Consider the following 22,855-nt stretch of genomic DNA (forward strand, 5'->3'; position numbering starts at 1 on the left):
ACAAAAGCAGAACAATGGTATTCTGAAATAGGGAACTTTGTATTATTGATGAGTTCACAAAATACTTGGCGGACACCAAATTTTATGTTAAGATGCTTGAATGTCTATCCCAAATTTATTTTCAAAACAGGTGACTACAGAAAAAATAATCATTTGGGGAATTTTGACATGTTTGGCAAAGAATAATTACAAATTATGCATTTGGTTTAAGAAAATCCTAGAGACTTAACTATAATAGAATGCTCTAGCCAAATTAAAAAGAAATCCAAGTTTCAATAGTACCTGCTTTAGCATAAGGAAAAAGGAAAAAAAAAAAAGCTGATTTAAACTCCTTTGGAATCTCTGCTTTCACAGAGAATTGCATGGCAGTTACTAAAGATATTGAATGTCATTCTCTGCAAAATAAAATAAGTTATCCTTTCATAAGCTATGGCCATATTTTGTCTTTTCTTGCTTTTCAAAGATTTAACCATGTTAACCATTATTCGAAAGTCAATGCCAATAAAATTTTAATAAATATTATATTTATAAAAAGACTTTGTAATTTTTCAAAATTCACAAATTCTTTGTTTTAGTTGTTATGATTTCACTGTTACTTCCTTAAAAAGAGGTGAAAAGTGTGACAGCAAGAACCGAAGTAGATTATTCTTTATGCTTTTGTAAGCTGTTCTGGTAAAAGGAGTTTAAAAACATAATTGGGTGAGAATGTTTAAGATCTAGTATCTTAGCAACTTTGAAGCATATAATTGTACACTTTAAACTTATAGAATGTTATATGTAGATTATATCTCAATAAAAAAAAGTAATTGAGAATTCTAAAGAGGTAACAACTCTTGAAAAGTACCTTACCATTTCTGAAGTGCTTTCAAATAACTATTATCACATTCCTATTCTCACAACCTTCTTTTGAAATAAATAGAAAAGTTATCTTCATTATCCCTATTTTACATTTGACAATATGGAGGTTCCAGTTGACTAATCCATCTCCCAGCAAGCAAATGATATCACCAGAACTTGAAATCAAGTTTCCTGATTGTTCTCATGACTCCGAGTTGTCTATAGATGAGTAAATCTCAAATCTACAGCTATTGTGGTCATGAAATACTTCTCTTGGATTCTCATGATAATTTCTTTTGGAAATAATACTATAATATTTTTGTGGGAAACAGTTCTCCCAAATTATGCTTGTTAATAAAGCCTTCAAAACTGAATTTTCATATATGTCTCGATAATTAAATTTTCTTGCTAACCTAACTAACAAAAGTGAACTAGAGAAGACAAAAATGTATCTGTCAGTTGACTCAACACAGTCATAACTGTTTAACTTGTCTCACCCATGCTGCTGAGATCTGAAAACATTCATTTCAACATTTGACAGCATATTAACAGTCTCAATATTGTGGACTCCTGTTCAGTTTGCTATGGGCAAGAGACCATGCCATTACACAAGCCAGTAGATCGATTGGTCTTTGGTAGAATCTTAGTTTAAAACTCTTTAAGGCACTGATTTATGCACAATTGATCTGATCAGCCATGCAGTCAATGTGATTTATTAGCTAAGATGGCCAAAACGCTTTTTTCTCCTTTTTCATGCAGTAGTAATTCACCTCATTAGAGGTAGAATCGTTATAGGAAGCTACTGAGAAATAAGAAGTTGAACCTACTGGCCTCACTCCTTATTTCCCCCAATCTATGGATCTACCAAGCAGTAATAGCTAAGACCAAGGCTGCTGTGCACAGATGCAGAAGCCAGTGAGCTCACACCATAGCTAGAGATGGATGGATCGATTAAAGGGGATTCTAATACTCCTTCACTCTGGGATATTTGCAGACAGCAAACTTGTTCACTGAGCTTCATGAGAAACTCATTCATTTCATTTCTAGCACACACTTTTTTTCTTTATTTAACCACAGTAAGACAAATGACTTGTATTACCTTGTAATTATGGTGTCTAACTAAACATAAGACCAACAATGTGTATAACAAGGATTGGCAACCTATCGTGTACGTGTGGAGATGCCTGCGAGTGCGCACGCACACACACACACACAATTATACTTCCAGTGTTACACAAGATCCAATTCTGAATAGCCCAGAAAGATTCACCTATGGGTAAAATACACGTGTAAATTTGCAAACAGTTATATTTTCTATAATATATGAGGGGGAAATGTCTGTAGCTTATATATGGTACAAGCATTTCTTTCCTCTCATTAAGGTCTATCCCCCAGCCAGGTCCTTTATCTTAAGTCTGTACTGACCTCCTTAAAATTTATTAACAAATAGTTAAGGGAGGGAATATAGCAGGGTAAGGTAGGGCCGTTCCATGAATCAGTTCTACTTTCCAATATTTACTTGACACCTCTTCCTTCCACTCATTCTGCTGCTGAGAGCTCAAAGCCAGGAATCTTAACTCTAGTAGCCTCACCATGCATTTGCCTTTGACTTAACAGAGATTCTGCACATCACAGTGATTTCATAGGATAATAGCTGCCCCCTACACCTCCTCTTTCTCTAAAAGAATAAGCATTCTGCCACTTCCCTGCCTGCCCCCCACCCACACTATGGATGCAGTAAATGAATGTGCAATACTCTACAACTAAAGATTTGACAGCCACACATTAGCATGATTATGCAGAACAAAAAATGCTGAGGGGTAGTACATTATTTCACTGCATATGTGCTATATAAATTGTGAATAGCTTTGATTAAGAAATCCAGATTTACTTAAGCTCAGTGATGTAATTTCTGTACAAAAGTATACTATGAACTCTACCTTTGATTAACTCTGACAAATGACTCCTTTAGAATATGCTGAATGAATGCACAATTTTTAAGCTGAGCATTGTTTCCATAAAACAGGGCTTAAAATAAAACAAAGAACAAAATAATTTGCAAAATATATGAATGTTTTTATAACTCTCCCAGGAGGTAGAGCACCACCTGTCCTTATTACTAAATCAGCAATGCTAAAATGCCAGCATGTTTAGCTACTGAACTAGTTAAAAAAAAAAAAAAACTGTGTGTGTGTATGTGTGTATTTGTAGTGTGATGTGTGTGGTTGCATATTTGTAATCACATATTTGAAACCAGAAACCTTTACTGAAGGGCTCTCAGGTGAAAATTTTGCAGTATAAGAACCATGTCAGTAAAGGAAAATACAGTCTGGGATCTGGAGTTCTTTTTCATTGGATCTTTGCTATTAACTATCAAAACTTTTTCTTTCATCTTCCCTATTAAAAGAGATTAGTTGAAAGCAAGTGGCTTCTCTTGATCTAGATTTTTGTTTCAAAACTTTGGCTGGATTAGTATTTAATAATTATATATTTAAGAGAATTAAAACTCCATGTTTATAATGCATTTAAAAATTTACATTATAAATTACATTTAGTATGCTATAATAGAATTAGTAAAATTCAGTTTATTTAGATATAAGTCCAATTCTCCAAATAAAACCTTGCTTATGTTATTAATGGCTTAACAGAATATTTTCTTTTCCTTTAGTTAATTGTATTTTCTTAGCACCAGTTTTATAAATAGAATAAGACACTCAAGGGAAAATACTGAGCTGGTACATAGTGGCTTTCTGGTTGCTAAAATCATTCACTCTCTGGACTTGTGAACCACAAAGCACCCACAGCTCCACAAATCTCAGCATAGCACATGCCATGTCATGTCTTACTGCTTTAACATAGTCCTCACATTCTACCCTCCCAATATAGTTAAACAGCTCAATATTGATGGGGATAACAACTGACATCATGGTCTACAGAATATAGTCCTGACATTAAGCACATGTTGTTACTATTTAAAGAGTTCAAATTTATCTTAACTTGGGACCACTTGGGATGAATATTTTAGTTGGAGACCCAAAATGTTCTTACAACATTGTCTCCTGTAATTTCGTTCTAAATGGATATGTAATCTAGTAAAATTCTCTGTGGGGTCTGCATGGGTGTAAACAGCGAGTGTACAATCTCTGCCTAGTTAAGCTACACATTTACATGGTGAGAGTACCAATGAGTGCGTTTCATCAGACATTCCTGGAAGCTGTCGGGCCAATAGGAGTGGTTTGAACTGGTTCCTTAATCACTGTTGAAATCACTGATAGTACTGTCTGTCCACACTATGACAGACAAAAGCTGAAATGTATTAAACATAGCAATCCATCATCTTGCAGATGGAAAGCAGGAGCCAGGCCAGTTCAGAGGCAGTGACTACCCGCTGCTTAACAAAGACCGGAGCCCTGACAGTTCAGTCCCTTCCTAGCCCCTCACGGCCACCCCTCCATCTAAGATGAATGAATGTAATCAATGAGGGAGAAAGCCTGCTGAGGACCTCAAATTCAAACATTGTGATGTTTAAAATGCTGCTTTTTTTTTTCATAATCAGAACTGTTGCTTCAACAATTTTCTCCAAATATAAAAAGAGAGGTATTTAAGTAAACAAATGAATGAATGAATAAATGAATGGACCATGGATTCAAGAAAGCATATCCTGGAAAATACTGCATTGGTTGGTATACCACTAAGTTTGGAGAGCTAGCTTTGAAAGAAAGTTATGATACCAACTAAGAGGAAGTTTTAAAAGAAAAAAGTCACTCAATTAAGGGCAAGTTTCCATTGTTGGAAGCAACTTAATAGTGATGTTCTCTTTGAATGGCCAGGGGATTATTATTTTTAAAGAAGCACCAAATAGAAACGAAACACTATTTGCTAAGGTTCAATTCATTTTGCATACTTGTTTCTAATAGGACATATGAGTCACAAAATAGCCAAAGGGACTGAAAAAAAACCTTCAACTGCTAACAGCACATTAACAAAGTATAGAAACGAAAGACACTTTTCTTTGGATTTCAGCCTTGTCATTTCCAATTTTCTGCTCCTTGGACATGCTTGTATTCAAATTCTGGAACATCTATTCAGCATATCAATCCTAATTAGACAATCTGGGTCTGGAAAGGATGAGAGCTGGGTCATTTGCATAATTTAATCATAAATACTCAGTGATACATATTTCCAAATGCATTTGTACAATTATCTTTTCATCCTTGGGGCAATGGTATTAATATGATTAGGCAATATTTCTGGAAAAAACAGACAAGTATGCACTCTTTTTAACTGCAGCTTAGGGCGATATGAAAAATTAATTAATTTCTGAAGAAAATCAATTTCTCTACGTGACCACATTAGACATTGCTAAACCAAGACTCAGAAACCTCTCTCAATCACTACACTTTATCAGGCCCTTCTAAATTCTGATTAGTATGTGAACAATTCAATAGAAAAACTAGTAATGTATCAAAAAGCATCTTAAATGTTGAAGAGATCTTTCGGTCTACTTTTCATTTCGGGGAGGCTACCCTGCTTTACTTTAATGCATTGTTATTTAACCAGTCAATGAGAAGCCTCTGCCTTTGGTGTGAACTCATCTTGAGTGATCTTTTATTAATGTACATTAACCAATTTCAAGGACAATAGGATAAGGTTACTTTTGAAATGCTTTCGCAAGAAATGGATTTATATTCATCTAATATAATCTTAATTCACACAAGACTGTTTACTATGAAAACAATTAGATAAACTAAGTTGTCCCAAAGAGTACCATTGTTGTAAGAAAAACATTGTAACATACTTAGCACAGATATAAGAACCCAGGTGGCTAATCTGATTTTTTAAAAAGAGATTTGGCTTTGTATGTTGATTAGTACAAAAGAAAGAAATCACCTTTGTGAGTTTAAATGCACTATTCTTTTCTTTTCAATCAAATGAAAAAGTAGAAATTACTGCATGCAAATATTCAATATTCATTTAATTTGCATAAAGGTGCTTGAACAAATTTTTGATTCTAACAAGCTCATTTTTCATGCGTTTTGTCTTTCATCCTAATCTAGCATCTGTCATTCCTTTTTGAAGTTATTATCGGCCCAATTCCCTCTTGGACATGGTTGCTGGGTGACCGGTATCTTAGCACCCACTTTGACAGGAACAGATGTGAATCTGATCAAGAGATTTCCCAAGAGTACCTGAAATCACAAACAACTTTTGTGAAAAACAAACAGCATCCCTGTCATGGATCCTTATTTAACCTACTCCCCAAAAGAAAAAGCTAAGAAGTTACTCCAGATCAAATATACCATTTTTAATTTTATTTCCTAAACTTGGAACAAAATACATCTTAAAATATTATATTTTCATATTGTTGACATTGGGGAATCTGATCTGAATCTCAACAGCTCAAAAACCTAGTTTGTTCTGAATCTGTTAAATTTCATGATAAGTGTTTATATTTTCATGCACAATTTCACTAGAGTTTCCACAAAAAAAAAGAACAGGATTCTTATGCGGATAATTTAGATGACAAAGATATTTAAGAAGATGAAATTTTCTTTGGTGTTGGAAGGCTTCCTATATTAAGTATGATGTAGGATCTTGTACCAATATTAAGGATTACTGCACTCATAGAGAATTACCTAAAATATAAAAGTTCCATCTCTCCTTTCATGCATTTTATAGCAAGATTTTTTTAAGGTTAATTGTTTTGTTTTGTAGTTCACGTGGTATACCATCAATCATTATTGGAAATAGAGCAGCAAAGTGCCACAGGAAGACAAAAAAGGTCATAGAAACTTCATATTATCACCATTACAAAAGTCAGAATAGGTTGCCTCTCCTGAACTAGACTCTTTTTAAGAACAGCATAATGTGGTTGGGTCATGTGATCTACCTCCTTTCCTTCCTTTCATCACAGTAAGAGAAAGTGAAAAGCAAGAGCCATGTTAAATCATCATCAAACCAGTTGGGTCAAACTTTCAAGTTAAATATTTAATCAAATGTTGATATTTTATAAATACGGCATCAAAGTGATCTTAGGGAACATTCAAATAATTGATTTAATTTTTCAGCTTCATTCAAGTGTCAAAGACAATGCAGAAAAATGTTAGCTTGTGAAAGCAAGTTTTTTTTGCCACACATCAGCCAACAAGAAAGAAAAAAACAACGCATGTTTAAAACCCTAAATATTTTCTCCTTGATAATCATGACTTATGATAGTAAGACAAGTAGTATACTTTCCACTGGAAATTTCAAGGTTTTTACTCTAAGAACTGATTTGTTATAAGCATTCTTACTAGGAATTTTTATGTTTGGTTCTTGCTGGAAAATAACCAATTATCCAAATGGTCTTATCAATGTTAAGTGAAAAAAGAAGTGAAAAGTATTCAAAATTCTTTTTAATTTTGAATTGGGAAAGGAACATGCTAACCTCAGTTCCAAAAAACTATCATGAAATTATTCAATCATCATAATTGCAGATATTTGAGTAGGGGTATAAGTGTATGTATGTTGCTCTACCTTTTATAAAGTGTTTCTGGGTATGTAAGATTGAGAACAAGTCATTCTATGTGGAGAAGTATGTCTGTAGCCTAAACGATGGTCATTTAATACCATCAGTTATAAGCAAAGAGATATTATAACCCTATCAATTTATATTATCTGTTTGTATATATATGATATAGCATTTTCATATTACAGAGATTAAGCAAACTAAATTCCTCTTTATTTTGAACAGATGATTAACTTAAGTTTTCCAACTCAGGCCCATCCACATAACTAAAGTACATCCAACTAAAACAGGAATAGCTTTTATGTATCCAATTTATCACTGACCACTTTCATTTGTTGCTATTAGCGGCAAAAGCAGCTTTCTGGAAACCCCTTCATATAGTCCAACAGAAAAATAAAATATGGAATATAACCTTTTAAAATGTGAGTCTAAGAAAATTAAATATATCCATTAAAAATTCTTATTCTGTAATGTTATCACACGGAACGACTCCCTAAGTTTCCTCCCCTACTTGGGCTGACTCTTCAGTGAAGGGAAATTAATAAAAAGTACATAATAAATGTCCAATTAAACAAATTTATGTTTAAGCTACTTATATCTAGGATATATATTTAAAAGGTAGATATTTTATTTTAAAAAGTAACATCTTAATCCCATGTGAAAACTTGAATAGCTGTAAAATTTTGATGGCACTTTGGCTTACCTGCAAAGTGTCACTTATGAATGATATTTTTAAAATTTCCTAAGAATATCTAGTTACTAAATTTGGTAGCCAAACAGGTGTTAACAGAAAGAAAAATCAAATTTGACCCAGAAGGCTCCAATATTAAGGTTTGAATTGGGATCAGTTCATTCCTTTCCCATGGGGTAACTTGTATAAATGTAATTCTATGGTTTCATAAAAGCAGGTCAAGTTTCTATCCCTGGGGGTCTTTTGGCAATTTGAAGCATGGAAGCACCGTTGCTGGCTACAAGTTCAAATCTGCATGTACTATCAATGGTGTGAAGAAAAAAAATCAGTGAACAGCAGACATATATTCATCTTTGATTATAATATGCACTTGTCAGAAGGTTCTCAGAGGGTAAGAATAAAGGTGTCAGAGCTCACAAGTCGTAAAATATTTTGAAATCATTTTTACTTACTTATAAATATATATGCATACCGGATAATGCAATAAGTAGTATGGAATATGTTTTTAGATAACAAAATGCAAAGACGAACTTCTTACCAAATATCATTTTGCATTTATTATATTCAAGTTTTTTTTTTAATTCCACAGGCTTTAGATGAGACAGAATTTTTTAAGTCGTCACTGTTTTATAACCTCCTTTCTACTTTACACACACACACACAAATGCATGCATTCTTGCACTTTTACCAATGATGTAATGACTTGACAAATGCCATGGAATGATTGAGAAAGTAATTGATTTCAATTTAACTGGACCTCTACCAGGTGTTTTCAAAGACAATTACAGTCCACTGCAAGAAGTGGTAATACACATCTTCTTATGTAGACCTGCAGATTAACCCATTGACCTCATTCCTAACTCATCTCATTGATGGCAAAGCTTTTAGAAGAGCAATCATTTTTTTAAGTTATGAAATTGTTTTCCTATCATTTACCCACTGATTTTAGAGGATATGCTTGCTCCAAAGTGCAAGTAGCAATGAAATAAACTAATAACAGAAATGGAGCAATGACATCAAGCACATTAAATGTTATTCTATAATGTACAGATTCTAGTACCTAATAGCTTAACATCTATTTCATACAAGTAAAATAATTCTCTGATATAAATATTTTCCATAGAGAATTAAAAATACATTTCAGTTATCATAAACATAAAGGTATAGGAAAATTAAGGTAAGTTTTTAATCACTGTCCTAATAACCATGTAACATTGTTTATTGTAATTATATTTGAAAACACTTAAGTATAAATTACTTCTTTCATGCTAAAATTAATTTTAAATATATTTTCTGTTGTCATTCAGTAAAGTAGAATCTCTTTTTCAGTGTTATTTTATATTTCAAGAGATTACAGAAAGCAAAATTAAAGTCAATTTTTTGGTAAGTTGGTTGTCCTCCAGCCCTAGCTCCTACAAGTCTGTGTGTGTGAGAGAGAGAGAGAGAGAGAGAGGAAGAGAAAGAAAGAGACAGAGAGAGAGAGAGAGAATACATACACACATATACATATACGTGAAAGCTTTTCTAACAAAGATATTATAAATATTTAAGAATAAAAACATACACTACAAATGGCCTAAGGTTAATATAAACAAAGATATCCACCACAAAGACCTCTAAAGTACTGATAAAAATTTTACACTTGTTGCATACAGAAGGACATCTATCTTAGTATAAAATGTGTGACTGGTAATAGGACAATTAAAAGTGTTCTAAATTATTCATTTAAAATCCAAAGGCCCTATTAAATAAGTATTATTTCCAAGATATTTTAAATATAGAATGGGAATTAACACTTTTGGATATAACAGTATATTTCTGCAGAGCTGTGACGGGTTCAAAGATTTGTTACACCTTCAGTGATTTGCTTTGTTCATAATTAATATAGGACTATGAATAATACAGTTCATTTACTGTTGCTATTAATAAAATTTCAGAATACAATCAGTTTAAGATTTTAACAAAATACTTGGTCTGCTTGATATGTGAATATAATAAAGTATTTCTTGATTAACATATTTTAAAGATTTATTTTTATTATCTATCCTTAAGCAATGACCAGTATCCCTTAAATTGAATTAGCAAGTATTTACTGCAAATGCTCTATGTGCATCCATAAAATAATTCCCTTTCAAATAGTACTCTTTCTTTCCTGAATATGTTTTGTTTGTCCTTGAAGAAAAGTATTATTTTTCTCCTGTTGTTATTGGAAGAGCAATGTAATTATTTAGAAACATTTGATAGTATAGAAATTCAAAGATAAGTTACACTGTGACTTTTTAATACTTTGTTTACCTCTCCATTCATTTATTCTAAGGAAAAGAAACATTCTCCAATGTTACTAACCAAAAGTAACCAATATACTTAGTTGCCTATTTCATTATTGCTTTGTGAAAATCATGCCTGAAAAGCATATCCTTTTTTTTTTTTTTTTTTTTTTGGTAAAACATATACTACTTTCAAAATCCACTGCAGGATTAGTATAAGTCTACTTACATTAAATTGCATTTATGTTCTTCAGATCATAGCAAATAGTTTTGACTTCCTCCTAGAAACATGCAATGCATTCCAGGTATTATATTCATCTTATATAATAATAATGTTTTAGATGCTTCAGCTAAGCTGTCTTCTTTTTAAATCACTGCTCTCTAAAACTTTTTTTTAAAGCAGGTAGCTATTCAGTGTGTTGCTGTGCTGTATAGTATTAGACACATCAATATACTTATAAGCACAAAATTATAAGAGCAATTAAATGATGATATAGTGAGTTTTCCAGTTTAGTAAGTTGTCTTTGACAACTTTCACTCAAGTCACATACATTTAAACGTGTAAAAGAATCCCAGCTTGATATCCTGGCCCAGCTCCAAGCTAATTTGAATGAGAAAGCAACAGGGCCACACCTTTAACAAAATTCAGTCATTGGCCACTTCAATATCCAATTTAGAAAAATCTACAGATGAATTTGTTTAAATGGGTCAATTAGAATCCTCTTAGCATATAAAGTAAATCCAAGTCAGAATACACAAGAAATTTAAAGTGTACTTGGTTCAAGGTCCCTGGTTTTGGATCAAGTAGTGGTTTGAATTATTCTCTTTATATGATTTTATATATATATATACACACACACATACCTATATATGACTACATATATAAATTGACAATTATCTGCTATTTTATTCAACTAATTTTAATTCTATCATTACTTTGAAAAACAATAAGATTTCATTGATTGATTGCCTAATTTATACTGAATGGATAGAAATTCTGTTCATAGTCATTTGCACATTTAAATATAAAGTTAATCATGAACTATAGTACACACACTCTAAAAATTCTTAGAAACTTTCTCAAAGTAAGTAGGTACATCAAAATAAAGTGACCCACCAGCTAATCTGGTAACAACTAATTACTGGACCAAATATAAATATACTAATCTTGGTATTCTTGTTTTCCAAAGAAATAATTTGGTAAACTAACCTCACTATTTGAATGAAGTCATTTCTGTACTGTGGCATATACTAAAAAGCATGGATAAACAATTAAAAGTTATTTTGAAAGACAGTCACTGTAGCAAAAATTACTTTTGACTGGAAACACTTCAGAAAAATTGAAAAGAAGAGAAGTAAAGGAATTTGAGCACAATGTGGGCTCACAGAGCCTCTGCTATGCCTGAAACACATAAATGTGAAGATCAGAGCCTTTTATACAACACTTATCTGAGCCCATTTGGTGGGCTTTTAATTCAGAGTTTTCTTCATTAAAAAATAAATTCTTGAACATAACAAATATAATGGAAAACTGGTCCCTTAACGCAGTCTCAAAGCCTAAAAATATAAATATAAATGTATTTTTAATGTATTCTTACCTAGAATGTTTAAGTTGTAGCATTTAAACAATAATACACATGTATATATGTATATACATAACTGACCAATCACAAGGCAGTAACTCAGTAGTAAAGAGAATGGCACATGCTGGTACATGGCAAGGTCATTCTATTCTTCTAACAATTCAAACATAAAATGATAAAATTTTATCTTAATTACATATTTAAATACCCAAAGAGTTAATATCAACTTTTTTACAGTCCCTGTCATTTTAAAGGCCTATAACTTGATGTGACTTTTCTTCCCCTATGAACAATCTGAAAATGAAATTCCTAAAAGATAAAATTCAGGCCAGCTCTAACTTTTTTAAAGAACCAAGTAACAAAAACCTTAAAATCAAAATGTTTAGCGAAATCTAGAAGACTCACCTGCACCTATTTAGAAGGCTTACTTCAAACTAATTTCTTCAAACAAAGATTCAAAGAGAAACAGTTTACAACCTGTGAGAATTGCATTTCTTATTGTATTTTGCAATACGTGGGTTCTATGTTGCTAATACAATGCAATTTAAATGGTTATTTTACTTGATTAACAAAGGCAATTGTGTGAAACAATTTGATAAAATAACTTGGAAAGATAAAATAATACTAATTGATAGTCAAAACACAAATTGTTCCTAAAATAACAACTACTTTGTTGCACATTAAGCTAATTTACAAATGCTACTTACATTCCAAAAACAAAACATCAAATGAGAAACAATAAAGCATATTACGTTTTCGTATGCTGGTGAATCACACATGGTAAATCACCAAAGAGTAGAGTGATTTATGCTCAAATCCAGCCAAGACTTTAATCAATATTGGGTGTCACATCTCAGGAGGTTGGGGGAGGTACTGAGGCAAAAGGAGAGTGGCTAATATTGGTCTCAGTAATTTATATGCAACTTCCGTGAAATGTAGATTAAACAAAAAATAACAGCAGATTTGGACTAATAAGATGAAGGTTTACAAATTCTGTATTAAATGTGATACAAAGAATTTATGTTAAGGATGGGAACTCTGAAACAAAACAGCCTATTTATTTTACATAATATTTGCAGCTTCACAAAATAAAATATCCTATGAGCAATCAAAATAAGTACCTCAGAACATTAACTAGTCATCTGTGGAGTTCAGAGAGTAAACCATCTTCATAACTATGTGCACTCTTTAAAATAATTACTACATGTATTATTTGAAACTAATTCCAAGAAAAACAACAGGTTTGAAAAATACCCAAATAACTCAAGAATCTGTATTAAGGCAGTATAATCTGATTGACCAAGGTAAATCTTAGGTCAGAATATTCTTAGATTTTGTTTCTGTATTAGTTATTAAACTGTAATTCACTAACGTTTTAAAAGTATACAGAAATAAGTGGTGGAACCAAACTTAAACTTTCATATGTTAGGCCTTACTCTTCTAATTATGTCATATTTTTTAGGAAATGTTATAAAATGAAACATTAGACTCTATAGGAGCCACTAATCGGCTGTAATAAAAAAACTTCAAAAGCATAGTCTCTCTTCATTTGAAGTAATTTTTAATTTATCTGTGCCAAGTATGGTAATTATCTGTTAGAAGTGAATCTGTATGTGTGTTGAAACTTTCTATTACCAATGCAGAAGAAGTGCACAAGTCCGTGCCATTGAAAAACATGCAATGGGGGAAATGTTCAATATAGACTGGTTCAGTTTGCCATCTTTATTAAAACTCCTGACAAAAAACAGAGCCAAGAATTGGAAAATATTTTATACTTTCTAAGCTAAAATTGCATCCATATATTACTACTGGACAAAAAAGACTTGAAAAGTCTTTCAATTTGCTGTCTATGGATGGTATTGACTTTTAAGACAAAAGAATACTGTTTGTGAATATATCTATATGCATATAAAATGTCTGATAAAATTAACTGGAATCTATTTAAGTCAAAAACTCCACAAATCTAGGGCTACATAAGACCTAAACCATAATCTGGTTTGAAAAATCCTGAGACAAAATCACCCTCTGGCAATATTCAGAAAATAAACATTTTAGATAACAAAATACAGCAGAGTCACTTTTTATTACTTGAACTCTCCAGAAAATTTGAGTCCTAACCCAAATCTACAAACAAGCTACTGACTCATACAAATACAGACTTGACCATGTACATTAATACTTCTCTTTTGTTGTTGTTGTTTACTGGTTACCAGTTAATTAAGTGACCTCTGTTGCACCAGCCAAGTTCATCCAACTAATGTTTAGTTTAAAAATAATAACTGGAGGAAACTGATCAAGGTCAGACTCTGTCCTTTAACAACTTTTAAATATATTTCCTGACATTTTCTCTCATTTTTCAGACTCTTTTACTTTTAGCTTTACTATCAAGCAGGTGATAGTCTCTGTTTCATCTCCTTGTGGTAGTGACAGATGGCTTCAACATTTATTCTAGTTTTTATAGATAGCATACTGATGCAATAGCCCCAAGCAAATTAAATCCACTCTAAGGTTTGTCACCAACTTACTGAGCCACTTTGAGCAAGTTTATGAACCTTTTTCTCCTTTAACATCATTTTGGTTTCTCAGATTCTCTGGTATCTAAATGCTATTAAGAGACAGAATTAGATGTAAGTTCTGTAAAAAGATGAGAGTGCTAAAATTTGATGTTTCTTGCACACTATGTATATAGTATTTTATATAGTTTGCCTTTCTGCTCTGTGGTCTTATCTTTTGCATAAATTATTCCTTTAGATAGTCTCTTCAATAGCCAGAGGAGAAAGAAACCAGAATGAAAGAAATCAATATACCTAGGTGAATGAAAAAGGATCTTAATAGCAAAGGCGTAAACTGGACTTGAATGGAAAAAGTAATGTTAGTTTTGTAAATTCAAGATGCAAAATATTGTAGGTATTGCTTTCAAAGCTAAGAAATAAGACAGTAACACTTGTAATTATCATTAAAGGTAATAATATATTACAATGTAAACAGTATGTTTTGGTGAGAGAGAGTTCAATGATAAGTTTTCTGTTTTTTTTTAGTTAGTGGCAGGGTTAGGAAACCTAGGTAGAGATCTCCAATTACACATCTTCGAAGGTTAATGACTGCAGTATTTGCATGTATATAGGTTTGAGTAAGCCTTGTAGTTGATAAAAGATCAAAAAGCAAGAGTAAATCAACAAACTTACCACATTTAACTTAAAAATAACCTGAAATTGAGTTTTAGAATAACACACTTCCTTGTAAAGTATTAAGACCAGGTGATTGAAATATAATTAGAGTATTGATGAAATATTTTTGAAGGGATAAAACAGTTCTATTGGATTTAACTTATCCTTCTGTGAAAGTTTAAACTCCAGAGCTATTGTTAGCCTCAGGGGAAAAAAACCAATTAAAACATTTTTGCTAATAACTTTAAGAATATTCTCCAACCATATAGTAAGGACTTCAGTTCCAAAGTCTAAGCAAAAATTTCAGGAAGAAAAAATCAAGGGAATAACTGTAAGAGATTAACACTACCTGCTTTACGTTGATTATAACGTTGCTGTCATTGAAGGAAGTTTTCTCTAGCATTTTTTTTGTGTTATGTGAAATGGTCATTAATTATCTAGCACAGTATGTACTGTAAGAAACACACAAAGAGATTTCAAGAGCAAAGTGGTTTGATTACTAAAGAGAAAAACAGTAGCTCTTCACCAATTTACTGGATAGGTAGACAATTTTATAACAATCATATCTGAACTAGCTTCAAATTTCGGCTAGCATTCTTTATAACAACTCTGTAACAATTTTCTGCCCTGATTCGAGTAGTTTTAACAAAAGATTGTTGGCAAATATTTTATCGTCTGGACGTCCAAGCACTGCAATTATCTCGGTAAATGATATTTAGTGATCAAGATTACCCCTCAATCTTTACTGCCACCTGTCCATACTCTTGGGCACGTGCGCGCGCCTACACACATGCACGAGCTCTCAGCATTCACCCCTCCCAAAAAAATAGAAATGGAGGTTCAAAACCCAGACCCACACCCATGCCCCCATGCAAAGAATGGCAAACAAACAAGGAAAAGTTTCTAGTTAGGTCAGAATAAGACATTTGCAGGGTTGGAGTTGGAGCCTTTTTCGTCCTACAGCCTTCCCCCGGCACTAGCCAGAAGTCTTCCAAGGAAGAAATAGCCAGGGGCTTTTTCACCCCTGCTTCCTTCTGGTCTCGTCCTACCCCTCTTTCCTTACCACCTCAGTTTCCCTAGCACTACCAGGGGACACACACCCTAAGACAGTACAACTCCGTTCCTTCTCTCAGTCTTAAAACTTGTTTGGAGGGTACCGAAGTCTCTGCGCAAATTTTGCGCGCTTCCCACGCGCCCGCTTCTGGTATCCAACTTTCCCTACTCTCTTTCTTCTGGCATCTCAACTTTTCCCTCTGCTTTGAACGGGGTACAAAGCGGAACTGTGAAAGCGGGTGGAATGATTTTTCTACCCCGAAACTGACAAGTTACCCCACTCCCGCCCCCTCTCGGTAGATCCTCCCCCAGTGATCGTTCATTAGCATAAAACCGGTCCAGCCAGGCACCGGATCCCCCGGCCTCCAGGGTTCGCGCGCTTTGCCGGGCTGTGGGAGCCAGGGCACAGGGCATTCAGGTCTGCAGAATATCCCAATGCAAAGCTTGCACCTGCTTATCGCGTGAGCTACTAACCTTAAAAAAAAAAAAAAAAGGCAGAAGAAAAGAAAAACAGTTTGGAGAGCGAGAAAGAGAGTGTGCGCTATAGTCTTCCTTCCCCACCTCTCCATCTCAGCTTCCAAGAGTCTCAGGCACCCGGTCACTTCCCCCTACAGAAGGAAACCTGCTGGTTCCCTCGCATCTGCCCCGGGGCTAACGTACCCCTTTATCTCCTTTGCACAAGCTCCTAGGCGGACACACGCACACGTGCGCGCACACAGACCCCTCCCCTCAGCGGGCTTCCCCTCAGGGCTTTGGGGCTGAGCTCGCTGCGGGCCCCTCGGGATTGTCCCGGGCCTCTCGGCCTCGGAGGTCTTTCCCCTCCCGGCCCCGAAGGGGCCCACTCCCGCGGCTTCCTTGCCGGCCCCTCACCCGGGGCGCGCACTCCCGCTCCCGAACCCTGCGGTCAGGGTCACGACCTCTCCCCGCCCCCGGGACGCCGCTCGGCGCCGCCGACCGGCACCTCCGGCGCCCCTCGGCTCGCGGTGGAACCCGGGCCCGAGGGAGCCAGCACACCCTCGGGCGGCCGCGCTGAGAGGGGTCTCCAGACGCTGGCGCGGCCCAGGAAGGGGGCCGTGGCTCCGGGAAACGCACCGTCCTCCTCCTTCCCGCCCCCTCCGGCCCGAGGCTTGGGGTTCCCGCGTCCCACAGCAGCCAAGCCCCTGCGCCCAGGCGAGCAAAGTGCGCACCGGGCGGAAGAGCGAGATCTGGGCAGGGTGAGGTGCCAACTTCTCAGAGGGCCGGGAGCGGCTGGCGAGCCTCAAGGAACGGGAGGAGAGGGCCGTGCTCTCCAGGGCGCGCGGCTCGCGGGCGCGCGGAGCAAGCGGCGCCAGGAAGGGAGCGAGGGAAGGGTGAGGAGGCGGGAGGGAAGGGACCGCGGGCGGCGGGGCTGCCCCCCGCTCTTTACCTTGCGTTGGTGCAGTCATTGTAGAGGGTCTCGAAGTCCTTCCTGGAGATGAGTTTGCAGCGGTTCACTCCGGGCTGGATGGCGCCCAGTCCCCTTAGGATGCGAACCTGTTCCACGTTGCACACCACCGGCGTGATCTCCAGCCGCTTCAGCTTGGTGTAGACCGTGTGCAAGCCTCCCACCAAGTGCTTCAGGAACAGATCGAAAGCCTGGGGCAGGCAGATCAGCTCGCAGCCCTCCACCGTGAAGGAAGCCACTTTGGCCCCCCTCAGATCCACCATTTTGCACTCATTATTCTGAGGGGTGTTTTCCACTGGGGACGGGGTCGAGTACACGGGTTTCCCGGGGAGGGGGCCGCAGCTGCTGCTGCTGCTGCTGCTGCTGCTGCTGCTGCTGCTGCTGCTACTGCTGCTGCTGCTGCTGCAGCTGCCGGTGCTCGCGTTGATGGGGGTGCTGGAGGCGCCGCCGCCGCCAGCGCTAATGCCGCCGCCGCCGCCGCCGCCGCTGCCGCCGCCGCCGCCGCCGCCGCTCGCGGTCGCCAGGCTGGGGTTGCAGTTGCTGCCGCCGCCGCCTCCGTTGCCCGCGCCGCCGCCGCCGCCGCCGGTGGAGGTGACTGTGGCCGCCGCCGCCGCCGCCGCCGAAGCGATGGGCTCCGGCCGGAACAGAGTTGGCCCTGAGGACGCCGGGGGCCCGATGGACGGAGCCGGAGACGAGGTCGCCGAGGAGGTGGAGGTGGTGGTGCCGGAGGAGGAAGCAGACGTGGAGATCGGGGGTTGAGGGGGGACCAGCTGGGTCGGAGGGATCAAAGCCGCCGGCACTGCCATGGTCACATATAAGGGGAAACCGAAGAAGGAGAAGCGAGGGGAAAAGTTGCCACACACCCCGGGGAGGGGCAGGGGGAAAAAAAGAGGGCGAAGGAGCTAGGGGGCAACAACAACAACAACAACTCCAGGGGAGAACGAGAAGGAGAAAGGGAGAGAAAGGGGGGGAAAAGGAGGTGAGGGTAAGAAAGAGCGAGTGCAGGAGGGGCGAGCGCGAGAGGCGCTCTGGAGAGAAACGCACAAAAGTGTCCCGCAAGTCGAAATGCGAGTCCTCTCCGGGGGCTGGGATCGGGGGCTGGTTTGGGGGGGGCGGGGGCGGGGAGGGTCGGCTGTTGTTGTGTGGGTCCCGCTCTAGCACAAAGTTAAGGATGAAGGTGAAAAGGAGGAGGTTTGAAGGACTTGGGTTCTCCCTGGCAAGTACATTGATCAAAGATTGAGAGGGGAATGACAGAGAGAAAATGAGCTGAAAAGTGCAGGCTGCCGGCTGGACGAGTTGTTGTTGTCACACGGTGCAGAGGGGAGGAGCTCCGGAAACTTGAAATACCCTTTGAAGCCGCAAAAACCTCACTCACTAGTATTAACCCAAATTATCCAACCAGGAACTCGGAGCAGACACTCCGAGAGCGCGAGACACAGAGGGAAAGCGAGTGAGGGAGAAAAGAAGGAGGGGGGGGGGGATAAGGAAGAAACTATGCGAGGGACGGAGAGGAAAAGCCGGGGACACAGAAGTGGCAATCGGAAAAGGAGAGGGAGATGATCTACTTCTCTTCTTCTACTACCGTTAGATTGCATGTCTAATATTCCATTTCGTCCGCGACGACTTGTAATTTTTTTTCCAAAACCTTCTAAGCAATCGCCTGCCAACTTGCAGAGGAGCCAGAACGCTCTGAGCTCTCCTTCAAGGATTTAGGATAGATCTCCGCTCGTTTTTGCAATAAGATATAAATGAAAACACATCCCCTCACTTGATGGTTATTAAATTATTTTCAGGAAGATTCACATGTAAGCAAAGCCTATGTTTTCTGCATCTGATTGTTTTACTCTATTTATTAGATTATTTGTTAGTGTAAAGATAGTGAAAATTCCGGGACAGCTTTCAAATTGTGGGGGCAAAGTCAGTCTGAAGTCACTTAAGAATAATGAAATCCTCTGTATTCAGTTTCTTATTTCCTGATAGAGTGTGGAAAGAAAGAAACGCTTGCCATGATGTGGATCATTCAGAATAACTTCACTTTCACCCCAAAGGCAGGTCAGAAATGCTTATTTTACCTAGAGACTTTAAAGAGATCAGGCATCCTTGAAGATTTAGAAAGTGGAAAATAAGAAAACACTGATTTTTTTCTTAAACTCTGTAATTAATTCACCTGTCTTGCATAGAAAACAACTATCCTCACATCCTTTAAGACCCAATGCTAATTGCCAGTGTGTCTTATGAATAACACATTTTCTTTCATATTTGAGAAGTTTCAGTGTATTTTGGGGAGGTCCTTTTCAGTTTGTCAGTACAAATGTGTTTTGTAAATAATGAAAAAGAAAACAAGCTCACTAGTTGACTTGTAAAGGCAGAAAGGGTAGCTGTGCTTAAAAATATTAGGCTGAGTTTAGACTGTCTTCCTCTTTGCCCTCCTCTCTCCTTCTTTTCCCTCTCTAACTTGTTGCATGGAGGTATTTTTTCCAAGGATTTTTGACCAACATATGATTTGAGCATAGGTCAAGTTTGTTCTCTGTTTGTATCTCTAGGAATCTTAAATAATTAAGCTTTAATCCTGCCTACACATGTTTATTAACGTCACAAGATAGAAACAATGCTTTAGCTTTGGGCAGATTTAAAAAAAAACTATTAGCATCAGATTCACAGTGTTGGAAAATTTCATAATGAAATTCTGCCATTTTGGTGCTGAAATGATTATCACATTTCTCTTTGTCATTTTAATTCTCTAAACTTTTTGAAGTTTAGTGTCAAAAGGTACTGGAAATATCTACAGAGAAATATGGCACCACTGACTAATTTGTCTAAGTTGATGCTAAACTTTTTGGGGCAGAGCAGTTATATCAGGAGGCTTTTCTGGGTCATAAGAATTCAGAAAATTGATTGTTGCCAAAAAGTAGATAAACTTCTACAAAGATAGCTGAAGTTTACACAGTTGTTTGACCTAGTTAGCCAATGTATTTTAATACACTCAGAAATAATTTATACTACTTTTTCACTCCTCCTATCAGTCCTCCAAAATAGGGATTTGATATATATCACATATATCAAAACACTAAATTAAGTGTTTACACGTTTTGGAAAATCTTACCTTTTTTAAAAATGCCAAATTACTATGTTAATGAGTGGACGAGAAGAATATATTGAGCCCTGAAACACTAATTTTATTTTGGAATTGCATGCACAACTTTAATAAACTCTGATGTAGTTTGAAATGCTAAACTACAGTTTCCTCATTTTAAATTCTAGACCCACAAATGGGAAAAAAAAATGGAATTAAGTGCTAAAAATCTGCCCTTTCCATTCTCATTTCTCACATTTCCTTAAACTGCCACTCAGCCAATACCTGCCATATTCGGAAGCCACAGGCAGGAAGTAATAATAGCTGACCAAGCCATAATCCCACCCAGCTTTGAAGCAAACTCCAAATTTTCTGCAGGGAATCCTGCACCTCCCAGCACATGCTCTGTTCCGGGGTAGGGCTTGGGGCATTTACCTCCACCTGAATGGGAGCTCACTCCCCACCTCAGGTCTCTAAACCGTTTCTGGGACTACCACTTGCCCCTTTGATCAAACAAAGGATTAGAAAAAGCATATAATGCAAATTAAAATATGTTAGGAAAAAAAAAAACTCAAATATTTTAAGATTTAAGATTCTTTCTTTCCTTCTTTTCTTTTTCTCTTCTTTCCTTTTTTTTCTTTTTTGAGAAATGTTACCAATGATTAAGGCAAACAGTATTTAACAACAGCAGATAAATCAACTCCTCAGAGATTTCAAATTCTCACTCTTTCCACTGCATCTTTAGCTTTCAAAGCTTTTGTCTTGTTTGTTTATTGTTTTACATCTCTGGCTGTTTCAGGTCCTCTCCCTCCATCTCATCTTTTCCAACCTGCACTCAATTTGCATAAGCAAAACTCAAAGTACTGTAACTGATATTAGAAAATTCTCCCTGTGTTTTGTGAAGACGTATTGTGCTGAAATCAATAAGACTGTTTAAAATTCAAAGACCTGCAAATCGTTCTGTTTGTCCTTTGATAGGGCCTGTGCTGATTAAAATGCTACCAAGAAAGCTTAATTGCTGCACTAATTAAGAAGTCTTTAATTTCTTTCCTAGGATGTCGTTTGAAGCTGAGCTTGTACCAGTTCAGGGAAGGTATTTTCTTCCCTCCCTCTGCCCCCTCCTGGCCCCTCCCCTCTCCTCCCCGCTCCTCCCGTGCCCCCGACGCCATCCCAATGAATGGGAACTAACAGAGAGAGTGGTCTCAGGTCTCACCATCTATTACTTAACAAAAATTGACACAGGATACAGAGTTCAGTGCAGTATGAAATGCAGTTTTCAGAAGAGCTGTAAGGTTGCAGGAGACAGTAAGGAAATACAGAGTAGCTGTTGCAGCTAAAGTCCCGGTGAATACCTGGATGACAACAGGCACTTTAGCTGGATGATGAGGGCTTCCTATTTGGTTAAAGGGGGCAGTGACAAGGAAATACTTCTATTAAAACGGAAACATAAAAATGTATTTTCCAAACCTGTGGTTTAAAAAAGAAGAATAAATCTATAGGAAGGAGGATTTATAGTTGGGATTTGGTAAGTATCATTTTATTTTATGAGTATAAAATCATGAATTCTATGGGGATTTATTTTTGACCCTTTTTATAACCCAGGGTGGCATAGCTCTGTATTACATCCTTTCCACCCTTTTCTATTGACCTATTTTATTCACTGATTTCTCAAGTGGGGAAACTGACTAAATGATTTCACAAAGCTTTCTCTGTAATCAATAGTCATTTTTTAGGTTTATTCATGCTGCATTATAATTCTGGTAAATGACTGCAAAGCAGAAGATTGTAAGAGAGATACCAATATTGACAAAGCCAAGATAAGTCATGTCTTTAAATCTTCAGAGTTTCAGTATAGCAATTGATATAGTTATTTGAAAGAAAAAGATTGAAAATGGATATTTCATGGAATATAAAAAAACAAATGATTGGGTAACTTAAAGACAACACATTATCTGCATGTGTTTCTTGTGTATCTCAAAATTTCCTGAAAGCTTTGAGTATCCTCTTTTTATAGCATCACTAAGTGAAACAGAAACAATTTGGGCATATGCACAAAGGCAACAAGAAAAGGTTCATTACAATTTTATTCTTTTAAGTTTTTCCCAAATTCTATTAGAAGCATGCACAGAAAAAATACAGATATATACTCCAGATATATACTGAATTCCTTTCAGTGACAGGACAAGGAGATAACACGCTTAATAGATTCAAAGGGAGATTTACCATTCCGAGCACGACGTCACTCTAATTATG

General features: G+C 37.1%; 1 protein-coding gene and 1 long non-coding RNA gene across 2 annotated transcripts in view; both read right to left on the minus strand.

The window, feature by feature from the left end:
• LOC145720665 (uncharacterized) overlaps positions 1–17,503 on the minus strand; it is a 30,036-nt gene extending 12,533 nt beyond the window's left edge. Inside the window, exon 1 of the long non-coding RNA XR_014143810.1 lies at positions 17,199–17,503. This is a non-coding gene — a long non-coding RNA (uncharacterized LOC145720665). The remainder of the gene's footprint in view (positions 1–17,198) is intronic.
• DACH1 (dachshund family transcription factor 1) overlaps positions 1–18,961 on the minus strand; it is a 383,401-nt gene extending 364,440 nt beyond the window's left edge. The window contains exon 1 of the mRNA XM_081815014.1: positions 17,512–18,961. Within this exon, the coding sequence (XP_081671140.1) occupies positions 17,512–18,335 (824 nt within the window). The 5' untranslated portion in view covers positions 18,336–18,961. The remainder of the gene's footprint in view (positions 1–17,511) is intronic.
• Between the last annotated feature and the right edge of the window lie 3,894 nt (positions 18,962–22,855).

Source organism: Leptonychotes weddellii, chromosome 3 (assembly GCF_054177405.1).
Source record: "Leptonychotes weddellii isolate Sample4059 chromosome 3, ASM5417740v2, whole genome shotgun sequence".
NCBI lineage: Eukaryota > Metazoa > Chordata > Mammalia > Carnivora > Phocidae > Leptonychotes > Leptonychotes weddellii.